This window comes from Nipponia nippon, unplaced genomic scaffold (genome assembly GCF_047370975.1).
Source record: "Nipponia nippon isolate SJK-2023a ecotype South Korea unplaced genomic scaffold, ASM4737097v1 scaffold_15, whole genome shotgun sequence".
NCBI classification, from domain to species: Eukaryota; Metazoa; Chordata; class Aves; order Pelecaniformes; family Threskiornithidae; genus Nipponia; species Nipponia nippon.
In genome coordinates this window covers 395,732-408,766 of record NW_028262331.1, presented here as the reverse complement: position 1 = coordinate 408,766, position 13,035 = coordinate 395,732, and the positions used below count along the sequence as shown (strand labels likewise).

At 48.5% G+C, this 13,035-nt stretch overlaps 1 protein-coding gene across 8 annotated transcripts in view; it reads right to left on the bottom strand.

The window, feature by feature from the left end:
• Positions 1-12,541, bottom strand: part of BAZ1B (bromodomain adjacent to zinc finger domain 1B) — a 50,434-nt gene extending 37,893 nt beyond the window's left edge. For 2 of the 8 annotated variants that reach the window (XM_087752298.1, XM_087752297.1), the window contains exons 1-4: positions 12,238-12,539; positions 5,934-6,050; positions 3,646-3,790; positions 2,546-2,744 (exon numbers count right to left, since the gene is read on the bottom strand). In XM_087752298.1, the coding sequence (XP_087608424.1) occupies positions 2,546-2,744; positions 3,646-3,790; positions 5,934-6,050; positions 12,238-12,350 (574 nt within the window). In that variant the 5' untranslated portion in view covers positions 12,351-12,539. Of the gene's footprint in view, positions 1-2,545; positions 2,745-3,645; positions 3,791-4,246; positions 4,311-5,123; positions 5,214-5,933; positions 11,234-12,237 lie in introns of those variants that run through there. The other 6 variants (XM_087752300.1, XM_087752299.1, XM_087752301.1 and 3 more) reach the window with 5 other exon arrangements.
• Between the last annotated feature and the right edge of the window lie 494 nt (positions 12,542-13,035).

Below are 13,035 nucleotides of genomic sequence, written 5' to 3'. Positions count from 1 at the left end.
TCCAGAAATCGGGATGACGACGTTGGATTCCATCAAACAGCACCTGGATACTCAGGGGTGGGGAAGAAGAAATCGCTATACATGCCTTCCTAAAGTTACTTCACAAAAAGCATGCTTCATTTGTTGTTGCATTGCACTGTCATAGAACTTGCAGTCACTACGCTCCCGGAACCTCACAAAGCATCCGTATGCTGTCGTCTCAGTCTATTCACCACTTATTTTGGATTTTCCAAAGCGGTATTAGTTCCAAGCGCAGCTCGAGCTACAGAACCTGCCTGCAGTAGCTCACCATCCATTTCCAGGAAAAAAACCAGCCTTTCCTCTCACTCCTGCAGATTTTCCAGAGTTCACTCCCTAAGCAACTAAAAATACAAAGCCGCTTCAGGCTGCACGTACGATGCAATAAAGCTGGTATAAAGCCTTAGTTTTAGCTTCTGAAGCACAGTAGACTCCTAATCAGCGAGACCGAAGCTCTCTTTCTCTGCCTCTTTTTTCCTCCAACAAAATCAGCAAGTTTGACATAAGTCTTAGTAAAAATGCTAAGGTTAACTCTGCCCCCTCGTGTGCGCACAGAAAGATGCAGCTCTTACGTCACGCACTGTTACGCAGAGCCTGTTATTGCTTCTAAACGCTCGCTCTTGTGCGGTGACCTCAACCCGTATTACCAGTGGTCAAGTATGCGAATTATTAGAAAGAATAAGTCAAAATAAGTGGGGCTGGGTACCTCCAGATACCGCAGACAGCCTCCTGCCGGTGCAATTCAGGGCCTGAACCCACTAAACGGAAGCAAGTCTTTAACTACTTCTGTAGTATGCTGCGTAAATGTAACAAATGCTATCTAGTTATTTTAATGGACTCTGGACTATAGATTCAGTAATGAGTTTACTATGCGCCTATGTCCTATTATAGCCCAGAATATAAAAGCACTAGCAATAAAACAACCTTTTAATAAATGTGTACGTACAAGGAGGAGAGTTAAAAGAACGAGTGCTTACTGCTTTTACTGATTATGTTATGACGCTGCTAGCATCTTTGATTTGAAAACGTTGAGGTTCATCTTTTACAGAAGGGCCCTACGGCAGTCCCAGTTCATAGGCGTGACTCACCACAGGCCAGACAAACCACAGCTGAGTCGGAGACCGAGCAAGGCGCAGGAATCCCCATTCCTGCAGCGTGCTCCCAGTCTCAGGGCGCTCTGCTGGCAGCGTCGGTAGGAGCCCAGCTGCACACAGCTGGTTAGAGTACTGCACGCCAGCGAACAAAACATTATGGTAGCCCAAAAATGCTGCTGAAAATTTGGTCAGTGGCCTTTTTGAAGTAAACGGTACTTCCCATGCCTTGTACGAGGTAGTTTGAGAGAACTACCACAATATAAAAACAAAACCACGCCATGAGTCCCTCTCCAAGCACTACTCCTGTTTCAAAGGATGACTATAAGGCCAGATCATTTCTGCAACACTTTTTTTTCCTTCCCGGTTATACAGAGCACTGCAATGAAACCAAAACAGCTCCTAACTTTTTCCAGTACCAATCAGAAACAGCTGACAATTATTAAGCTTGGGACCAAAGCTTGGTAGAACTGATTTTCCACTCCTGACTTTGCTATTACCTTGCTGGGCTGTTTTCTGAGTTTCCTCTTCTCCCGGTTAGAGGAGGTTATTATATACACCTTCTCCAGATGCCGGAGCGGCTATTTACAAATGTAAACAGTTTATTACATTTATGTGCCTTTAAAATTAAGCTATCCAGATTAGAGCTACACTGTGGGGTTGGCTTTTTTGTTTGGTTGAAAACACTTTTTGAAATTTCTTTTAAAGAATCTTATAATTCGATTTTTAAAGAAGTTACACAGGACATGAAACTAATTTTTTATTTTTCTCTTTCAACAGTACCTTCTCAGAGTCAAGAAAAGCCTTGGACATCCACTGTTTAGTTCTGCAGCAAGGAGGAACAGATATGAAAGAGGGGAACAATGTTTCAAAGCCTGCTTTATTTTGAAACCTTAGGAAAAAATTAATATGCATTTTTCTACATGAATTTTGTCTCAGCATTTGAAAATTGGAAAGGGGATAACCGAAAAGAAAAACACCGTTATTTTTTTTTATGTCAACTGGGGACATGAAAGAGAATTAGAGCTTGTCTCTGACTGCAGAAGGGGCTTTAGAAGTAGAGATGTTTGTTCTGAGGATGAACATCGCAGCAGAACTTTATGATTCTGCATGAACCTTTGCTGTTCCCCGCCCCCTTTTTTTTTTTTTTAATACACTTGTTATACTTTCGGAGCTTATATGTTTCATGTATAGCTTTCGGTATTACACCTTAGAATGACAGCACATTTTCTGCTTTAAAACAGGCAAGAACATTGGAAAGCCAGCAGCGCTGATGCCACCAGAGCTGCGCCACTAACAATGACAACGTCAGGGTTTTCACCACGTAACGCTGTCTAAACAGCACGTACAACACTCACCGCCCAGGCCCAAGACGTACATAAATGCTAATGCTCGCCTCCAGGTGCTACCTACTGGCACGCTGTCTCACTACTTACTCATGCTTTCCCTCCTGTTGTCATCCTCCTTCAGGATAGCTTCCTTCTGGTTGTCCTGGGCTGCCTGGCTGGAGTTCTCCTTGTCGCTGGATGGGGAATCGCAGGCTCCGTCAGATTTCTTTTCCGAGGCCTCTTCATCAGCTTTCTCCAGGGGATGTATTTTCACAACTTTCACAGGCAACACTTTCGTCTTACCAACCTGCACGGAAATATTGATGAAAACCGACCCCGAGCAAGGCACTTGAACTAGTGAGCTTTAACACTACGAGGAAGGAAAAAAGCAGCTAAGACGACCTACAAACCGTGATTTGGCAAAACACTTAATTGACATCCTCCTTGAGAGAAGTTCATCATCCCTCTCATGAAACAATTACAGGGTTTCTTTTTACTACTCCTACCTGGAAGTTCTGTACAAATTGCTAAGAGAGAACTGCCAACCCACAAGTTTTTCCAGTGTTTAATAACGCTGCTTTCTCAGCCTAAGGAAAGAGCGTGCGTGCGAGGAGCAAGCGTGCTCTCTCAGGAGCCCCAGTTGAGAGAATATGTCCTAAACAGATTGCTAACAGAGAACATTTTATAACTTCCCCTTATTTTTAAGAGGTTTGAGTTTTCCCCATCATTCCCAGTTTTGGAGGGAATTTTCTCATCATTAGAGCATCGTTAGAGATTTGTAAGCAGTTAACCTCAAGCTACATTAGTTTAAGACTACTACTCCTTCTGGGAACGTTAGGTGAAAAGATTACAGCAGATTATAACGTCCAACTTCTTTTAATTAAAATATATATTTAAATATATAGAAAAATACATACATAGACCATCACATATTTAAGCAGTATAACAAATATATCTCTATTTCCCCACGCACACACATAGATCAGTCTTTTTTCTCTTGCCATCAGTACGGGCCATCCACGTGCTTCTGCTTATGGAACCGTTTTGCATTCAAAAGCAGGTGCTGCCACTGGGATTCTACGGAAAAGAAGTTCTCCCCGTCTTTCTGATAACGTAAGTGGCTAACATAGTCTTCCCATCTCCTCCTTTAGCTATCCAAAACTAGCTCTGTGCAAAAGCGTGGGATAAAATGGAAAACGGATCCTTACCTCAAAGTCACACTCTTCTCCCACTGCAAATTTGGTCATGATCTCCAGCCAAGCTGCATCCACCAACTTTTCCAAAGACACAGTGTTGTGGTGGACTATTTCCAGTACCAGTTTCTCATACCAGATGGGGAACTCCTCCTTCAAGCTGAGCAAGCACATGAGAAGTTTTCATTATTCAGGGAATAAAAGCCAAAAATGCAAAGTAGCCTCCCATTTCGCAATTCCCGGAACATTAACAGCCAGGACAATGTTTGAGGCAGATGCCACATTAGCATGCAAACATCCGAGGGCTTTTTGCTGCCCTCCCCCCAGCACCCACCCAAAGCGTTAATTGGCATGACAATACAAATTGTGCTTGTCCTTCCCAGAAGGAACACCATAAAGCGCTCTGGAAAAGCGGCATTGACGGTGAACCCTTTCTTGCTGGTTATTACTGCCTCCCTAGGAGATATTAAATATATACCAAGACCGTGTCATTATTCTGGGGCTTGTTACTTTAAAATTTTTGCTTCCAACAATAAGACGATGCCGATCAACATTTAGCATTTCTTTCTTCCCAAACAGGCTGCTAACACAGTAAAGAAGAGAGAGGCAGGCTTACACAATCAAATTATCTTTCCAGAGACAAAACAGTTGGTGTGTTTCACCACGTCATGATCTTCAAACTTTTTCATTCAAAGAAGAGAAAGGACTGTTACAAATTTACTTGACCGATTTCCTTTCTAAAAGATCAGGTCAGTTTGCTGATAGGAGTACGGAGAAATATTGCATAAAGCTTTCTGCTAAAAAGTAAAGTCCATTTCAAGTCACTGTAAGGAGGAAAAAAATACTCCATTTTTCCAAAACCCTTTTAGCTTCCCAGACTCAGGAATGCATTGCTGACAATCCTCAGCTTTATTTACTGTTCTACAACTGCCACGAACAAATTTATCCCTTTAGCAAACTGCCTAAATGAACTTTTTCTATTCAGACTAATGTCAGGTATTAAAGCAGCCAGCAAACTGCCTGGGAAGCTTTTAATCCCGTTTCAAAGAGACAAGACCAAAATCTCATTTCACAGAGTCTTTTTTTCCCCGCATTTAGAGACTATAGCTAAATTTGCTATTGAGAAATCTTCCATTTATATTTCATTTACATTTCTTAATGGTTTCAGAAGTGGCCAACCAATCCAACACTGTTAACCAAAAGTAAGCAACACCAGACCAGTGGTTTTTGACTCAGGATTATGAATTTATGGAGCTGGCTCTGCACCCTCCACTCAAACAAGAACACTAGGGAAGAAAGACTGAAGACAGTAGCACTTCAGCCCTCATTGAAATTAGGACCATTAGCAAACAGGTTTCCTATTTGTTGCCTTTAAGGATGCGATTAACCTCAAAGGATGGGGAATTTCTCCTTAGGCTAAGGCTATTAACTCTTTTGCCAATGAATGAGAAACGGGGATTCTTCGTGAAAGAGGGGCAGCAGAAAAATGTCACCTCTTGGGTAGCACTGCTGACAACGTCCCCAGTTTAAATCCAGGACAAAAAGGTCACAGAAGTCCAAGTCCAAGTCGTCAGTTCACAGACCTGAGAAACATGCTATTTGTTTGGCGTAATTCCTACAATTTGGTAATCGCAAAGTAACTTCTCGATGTTGGTCGAGCCAAGGGCTTGCACCTTTACAGCACGTTCACTTCGATGGCCAGGGTCACGCTGAATCTCAGCCAGGCATTTGGGGCCTGTGCTGTGTGCTAGAGGGGGAGGGCAGGGACACCGCTGCTGGTCTGACCAGAGCCATGACTTGCTGGTTTCCCTTTGTTCTTTATTGCTTCGAGCAGAGCAGATTCCCAAAATCTCACTCAAAAATAACTTTTTTTTATTTAGTACAACAACTGATCCCAATGCAGATGTGGAAAAAGTAATCACAGCTGTGGACCTGGCTGACGTGAAACGCTTCAACAGCCTCTTTTTACTGTATTTTTACTTTAGCTCCTTCAAGATTTATTTTTTTCCCCTCTGAAAATTTCCCATTACTCAAGGGGCTTTAAAATATGCCAAGTACCATATGCTGAACTATTTTGGTTCAAGTAATACCGAGATACGGCACTAAATAAGTACATTACTCAACTGCGTTAGTGATGGCATCAAATTTGGACTTAATTTGCTTTCAACTCCAGATCTACTTACAGCCAGTAAAAAGCTACTTACCTCACCTCATAAACTAGCAACCACGTATCCCTCCCGAGTCCGCTTTTCTGCCCCAGTGCCCAAAGACAGGCAGATACCAATTTCTTCACTGGTACTTACAGCTCGGCAACTTCTTGCTCCTCCTCCCAAGCCTCTTTGTGCGTCAGCTGGCTGCTTCCTGTGCTTTTGCACGTCCATATTCGTTCGCTGTACCTCTCTAAACGCGCTTCGTACTCTCTGTAGAAGCGGCAGCTCAGGAAAACAGGGGTTTATGCAGTGGAGAGCGTAATCACAGTAGCACAAGACAAACAAATTCAATTAAACCCTTGCTACCGGAGCGCGCAAAGGCTGAGGATCGCTACAGGACAGCTTGACCCTGCGTCTACCATGGAGATGCGGCATTAAATCCGATCGGTTTTCAGACCAGGATGCACTGGAGCTTTCTGCAGCTGAAATGCCTGTCCTGTTCGGCACTGGCATACCGAAGGGGAATACACACGGCTGAACGTTTCCTGGCATTGCTAAGTTACTTTTCAGCTTTTCCAGTCTGATTCATTGGAAAACAGCACAAACAATAGCACAGGCGCGTGCAGGAGACATGGCATGGACTGCCACGAGATGCCCAACAATAACTGCTGGGGAACTACTACTACTACTGCCTACTAATGTTACGAACTCTAGATGCAAATTACCAGTCTACCCAGTACCCCCGATCTTTTGAGGAAACAACTCGAAAGCTTTGAAATTGCAATCACTAGAAAGGCCACCTTTCCTTGGGTTCCCAACAAGAGCAGCCTCCTGCGTTAGCACAACAGAAGGATCCTTCTCACCAAGTACATCCCCCGCTTCCCCTACCACGAGCGGCCTGAAGGTTAAGTTATGCTGGCCGTTGGGATGAACGGGTGCACAGGCAAGCCGCCGTGGCGCAGACAGCGTTATGAAGTAGCATTAGCTACTCTGTTGTAAGCATCTGTGGCTATGCTCTACCCATTCCACCTAAGCGGTAATTAACTGTCAGCGTAAACAGATATAAGCTGCTTCATAATTTCTATGGATAGAACACGTACAGGCACAATTATCAGAAAAGCTAGCACAGTGTAAACGCATACCAATTTACCCCGCGGCAGCCTGCTTAAGTTGCCATATGCTTACCGATGGTAATTTAAGTGGAGAAATTATGAGAGAGGCAAGAAAAGCATCTTTCCCTTCTCCTTCAGCGTGCTCTCCAGCAGAAAGGCAAGCACAAAGCATACTTGTAACAACGACGGCGGCTCAGCCCGCTGCAGCACAAGTGCTAATTATGAGAGTCTCTGTGGGAACAAGCAGATTGCTCCACGCTCCTGCGAAGGCAGAGCCACCAGCCACAGCAAATCGCTCATCGTATCCTGCATATGCTTTGTCTTTCAAGAAAATTTTAGGGCAACTAGCCTTTTTTTTTTTTTTAAGGATTCCTATCAGGAAGCCAAATTACAACTCCAACAAAGCCAGTTTTCTTGGACATTTCTTCACAGCCCCAAGGTAAAGCACAACAAGGTACAGAAGCTGCGCTGTCAATGTTGACATACAGGTATCCTACAGCCACCGCAACTGGTGCTAGGCAAGAATATCAGCCAGGAACAGAGCCGCCTCCAGGGGAGGCTGCCGCTGCTGGCAGTATTCCCTCTGCCTGGAGCAGGTCTAAAAACCAAGGAGAAATCCTGCGGTTCCCCAGCCTGCCCTGCTTGTGGAGCCTCCTGCTCTTCGGCAGATGAGCAGCGATCTGACGAGTCATCGCCCCGCTAAGTTTTGAGCCCTCTGGCCAATTCTTACCCTGAGGTTTCAAAGATGCTTAAGTGTCCAGAGAAAGGAGAGGTGCGACAGGGCAGGAAGCGCCACGGCAAGGAGCAACCACGGCTTACAGAGGAACTCATCTGCACAGCGCCACCGACCAGACCAGAGGTGTGATTTTAACAAATTTTTGCAGTGATAATGAGCTGGGGGGGGGAATCAAACAGGAAACCAGGAGTCCTCAAACAAGAAACCAGGAGTCCTCCTTGTATTTACAGCAATTAACCACTTTAATAATGACTAAATTGCAACCATACTACTATTCCTTCCTATGCCTTTCCTACAAAAAGAAGAGTTAGAAGCAAATTCAATCCTCGCAGTAGACAGGAGCCTAAACATACAAGTGACAATGGTCTTCAGCTTCATCCAGCAACCCCACCTTCACCCTCCCCATGGCTTTCCCTCTGCGCATCCGTGGACACCCCCCAGATACGAAGGACTTGCAGCCGCCATAACAGGAACACTAAAGGAAAGACACACTACTTAAGGGTTCAGGACATTGCCTTAATAAGCCTTCGGTAGTCTAACGATAAACAAATATTTGAGATACAGCTGGGAAATAAAATTATGGTCTACTTCCCTCCTCCATTTATCAACTTTCTTCTCTCTAGACCTGTGAGGAGATCCCTTTCCTTCCCGCAAGGAGAGCAAATAAATGCTGACCTCCAGTTGAAAAATAATTGAAAGATACATTTTTTTCCTAACACCCTTCCCATATTGACAGGAAGATCCACAAGAATTTTCCCCTCCTTGTACACACCTATGAGAACAAGCTTAATCGCACCGTATCAGGACCCATATTTTTCAGATCAACGCTGAATTTGAAAGCGGCAGGTATAGCAATTTCCCTGTCCAGCTCAGCTCTGCCTCTCAAATGCAATTTAACTCCACCTCCAGCTGGTCAGCTCATCTTCCGCTGGCCCCAGACACATTCCTTAGCCAGCGCTCCAGACTCGTGCCCGCAGTGCCCACCCTGCCTTTGTGCTTTGCCACAAGCTCCCAAGCCAGGTTCTGCTTTGAAATTCCAGGGCCAGCACAAAGCCAAAACGCAGGAGGATGTTTTTGCAAAGTTTACTCAAACTTTCCACTACACATACGCTGTTTGTCCTTTCCACTCAGATTGGAAACAAACCCAAGAAATTTCAGGCCGTTCAGCAGGTCTGATCCAGGGCTACAAGTGAGGCCTTACTGGTATGCCATAACCAACCCGTCTTCCTACACAGTTGGAGCTGCCATTGCCACTAATTCCCAACACAACAATAAATAAAAAACCCTGGACACCAGCTCCTTGTGAACATTGCCCCCAAAGCCATGAATAACACACGTGTTAAATTAAACAGCTGACTACCCACTGCGTGACAGTTAATACATCACGTCTGTTTGCATCACACTGAAGATCGCTTAATGTCAGAAGGCAGAAAACAAAGTTACATTAAAAACAAAGGGCCCTTTTAAAGAAAAAAATGTTTAAAAGTAAACAAGCTAACCCACTGCACAAGATGACTATTAAGCAGATACAAAGTTTACTTCTTCCTGGGTTACTGATGCTCTCCCAGAAACGACCATCAACTCCAAAATAGCTTTAGAGTATCTTAATCGTTTCCACTTGTGTTAGCTAAGAAGGCAAACTTACTAAGAAGGTCGGTGCATTTCTAAGACGCAACTCCCCGGGTGGGTGGCGAAGTACTCCTCCAACCGCGGAGCGTGACAGGACCGCGCTTTGGTGCTGCCCTCTTTCAGCCAGCGCTTACCTGGCTGATACCACATGTGAAGATGTGAACGACAGCCTTGAACACGCACGCCAAACGCAGCCCAATTCCTCACGTTCTCTGTGCTGCTTGCCATACAAAAACACTAAGTAAAGACAGACAGCAAGCTTTTATCTGGGGAGGAGAGCAACGCAGCGTGCCAAAACTGTACACTGATGGCTGAAGGAAAGTGTTGGCTGGGATAGTCCCTTCTTGCCAGTCCGGGCTGGTTAGCTCGCCGAACCCAGCATCTCTCTTGAGCTGGCAGTGTGGTTTTCCAAACCACAGCCGGTAGAGCAGAACACACGCTGCAGCGGTCCCAGGCGCTAATGGAAGAGATGACCTGCTCACCAGGGAACAAATTCGGTGTTTGGTAGACATCAAATGCTATTTTTTGCTTTGCGGCCAGGCCAGGTGCACAGCTGACATGAACCGGACAAGACTGTACCACAGGCGAAACATTTGCCTGACACCTCACAGATCACAGATCCTACAGAGCTCCTGCACGGATGAATCTCTCTCCGACCGCCCAGCGATCCACCCATCCCCACACCCACACAATTAGCAAGGCTCACTCCGTGTCAGACACCAGAATCCCAAGGCTCCGCCAGGATGCAACGGGCTCTACACAGCATGGTTCCTCTTAAAAGGTTTTCAGGGGATTTGGCAGTCAAAGGAAGCCACATAAAGCTACAAAAAAATATCAGACCCAACCAAACACCTGCACCCTGATGACCAGCCTATCCATCTGTCCGCCGCTTCTACACGCTTTCCTAACTTGTGCCCACGGGGCAGACGGCTCTCCTCTTATACAATACCCCAATCTCCATTTTTTGTGCAACCCAATCTACAGCTGCAAATCCTTAAAAAAAAAAAAGTCTTAGGAACTTTTTATGGCTTTCAGATACCTCAGTCGTAGCTGTGTGTATAAGAACCTGTGCACCCTTTAGGGGAAGAGCTGATCGATAGTTTTTCAAGGTGGAAAAAGAAAAGTTCAGGAGACCATATTCTGCCAGGCCTCGGCATAAAGGACACGGAGGGCTGCTCTGGGTGAAGACTCGGGTACCTCTCGACATGCCCCCTCTGCAGGCCGTTCCCATCCACAAAAGCCACTCCTCCATGCTATCTAGGATAAACAGAAGTTGACCAAAAAAACCCCACCAAGCCTTCCTTAGGTAACATCTCCCTTCAACTTACTGACTCATTTGCAATTTTCTGTTCCACTTTTTGCCTAGCTTATATTATACACAGTCCACAAAGCAAGAGAGAAACCCAGCATTACTTAGTTTCTCTTTTTAGCTTCATGACGTCTACCCGCCACGATGAACTTTCTAGAACAGGCTAGGCTGTCCGCCTCCCACGGCATCCCATGCTGTACTTTCTCCAAGAGAAGAGCATCCCTCTCAAACCTCAGTGCTTGCATTGGTTTCCTCTTTCCTTCTGACCCTGCAGCTAATGCCGTCCCCTCTGAGGATGAGAAACCTTCCCTTTTTTCCCTTAATGTTAACAGCATCCAAGTGTCTGCAGAAAGATGTCCTCCACCTACTCACAGGTCCACAAGAGCGATACCAACACACCAGTCCTCTCAGAAGGTGCCCTGTAACTCCTCTGTGCTGTTCCTTTAAGGCAGACAAAGCCACATCTTCTTTTATAAAAGCAGCAATCAGGATTAAACTCTGTCTTTTTGATCACTGATTGTTCCTTATAGGGAAAGAGAGAGAAGAGGTCTCTGCGTGGTCAGAAGGATGACTGAGCTACTTTCAGTTTGCACACACCACAATAGCAGGTTTGAGTCACAGACTGAATGCTTTAATTTAAAATACTGTGAAAAAGCAAGTATCTAGCACTCTACCCAACCTCATTTTATTGGCCTGAATGCATTAGCAATGCCTGTCTGCACTCAGATGCACACTTCCTCTTCAAAAGCTACCTAATCCTTCCTAGGGGCTTTCACCAGCTGTTCTTCATACTGAAGCAACGAGACTCTCTCCAATACAGGCGTCTGCAGAAGTTCTGGAGTTCCTTTGTCTTCCGCGTCACCAAGATCTCCGACGTATATTCCTATATCCATGCATCCGCACCTCACTCCCAGTCCTTCCGTCAGTCCTCAATCGCTCAGATTCTGATCCTCATAACGCAAACAGCACACCAGCCCCCTGAAGCAGCAGTCTGCGGGTTACGGGGCAGAGCCCTGCCCGGGACCTCAGCAGTAACCCTGCCTTCCCGGCTGCACCTCGCCTCTGACAGCCCTCTGCCTGGCCCACCTCCGCTCCCAGCACTGCCACATGCTGGCTCTCATGGAACCGTAAGAAAAAAACAACCCCAAAATAAACGCTTTTCATGCAGAAGCAGCCCAGAAGAAGATACTCACAGTCAGACTGAAAACCCGGGCTCTCCACGGGCAAGCTGCTTCTGTCACTGTTTTATTCTCCTCCTCGTGGGAGTCTCCGGTTCCGCCGCCACCCCTCACCACGGGACGCACACCCCAAACCTGTCCCCCAGCCCCGGGCACGGCTGCTGCGCCGATCGCACCCAGGACCCCCTGCCCACCGGGACGCGCTGCGCTCGCAGGCAGCTCCCGCTCCCCGCCACCCCTTCCCCGTTAGTTTCTCCTCAGAGCCGCTGTCCCCGTTCCCCCCGCCCGCAACCGCGTTATAAACCGGGTCAGAACCTCGCCAGCAGCAGCCGGCCCCCGGCCGAGCCCGGCGGCAGCGCGGACCGCGCTCCCGTCACGGCCGGGCCCTTCCCGCCAGGAACCGGCGCCGGCAGAGCCGAAGGGCCCCGCTCGCCGCCCCACTGCCGCTTTGTTCTGCCCTCCCGTCCCCGTCCCCCCCGGGCCGAGCGGATACTCGCGGGTGCGGAAGGCCTCCTGCGTGTGGGGGATGACGAACCGCTCCCCCGGCTCCCCCGGCGGCAGCGGCTTGGCCAGCGGGAAGGGTTTGCGGCCCAGCAGCGGCGCCATGGCGGGACGAGGCGGGGGCCCGGCCGGAGCCGGCGGATCCGCGCAACGACCCCGGCGGCGGCGGGACCCGGGCGGGAGGATTGAAAAATGGCGGGAGATTCCCCTCCCCCTCCCGGGCGGGCGGCGGGCCCAGCCTCGCCGCGCGCACCCCGACCTGCCTCCCGCCCCGCGGGCCCCGCCCCCGCCGCCGCCGTCCCGGGAGCCTATTGGCGGGCCGCCCGCGCTACCAGCTTGGGATTGGCTAGCCGGCCCGCCAATCGCGCCGCCTCGCTCCGCCCGCCGGCGCGGCGAGCTTAGTTTGCCCCGCGCGCGAGGTGAGAGGTCGCGTTATGTAAGCGGCAGAGAGCGCGACTCCATTTTGTGTCCCCGTTACCCGCCCGCCCCCTTCCCCGCGCCGGCCAATCAGGGCGCGCCGCCGCCCCCCCCGCCCATCCGGGTACCGCCGCGGGGCCGCGCGCCGGGCTTTGTCCTCCGCCGTCGGTTCGCGCCGCCTCTTCAAGGGGCGGGGGGCGCGCGGGGCATTGTGGGATCGTGGGGGACCCGCGGCGGTGCGGTGGCCGCCGCCCCTCAGGGAGCCTCGGCCGTGCCCCTCCGGAGCCTCCCCTCCCTCGGCGTCGGGCTCCCCCCCCCCCCGCCGGCCGGGTCCCTCCTCTGCGGGCAGGGGGTTGGCGAAGCGGTGGCTCCG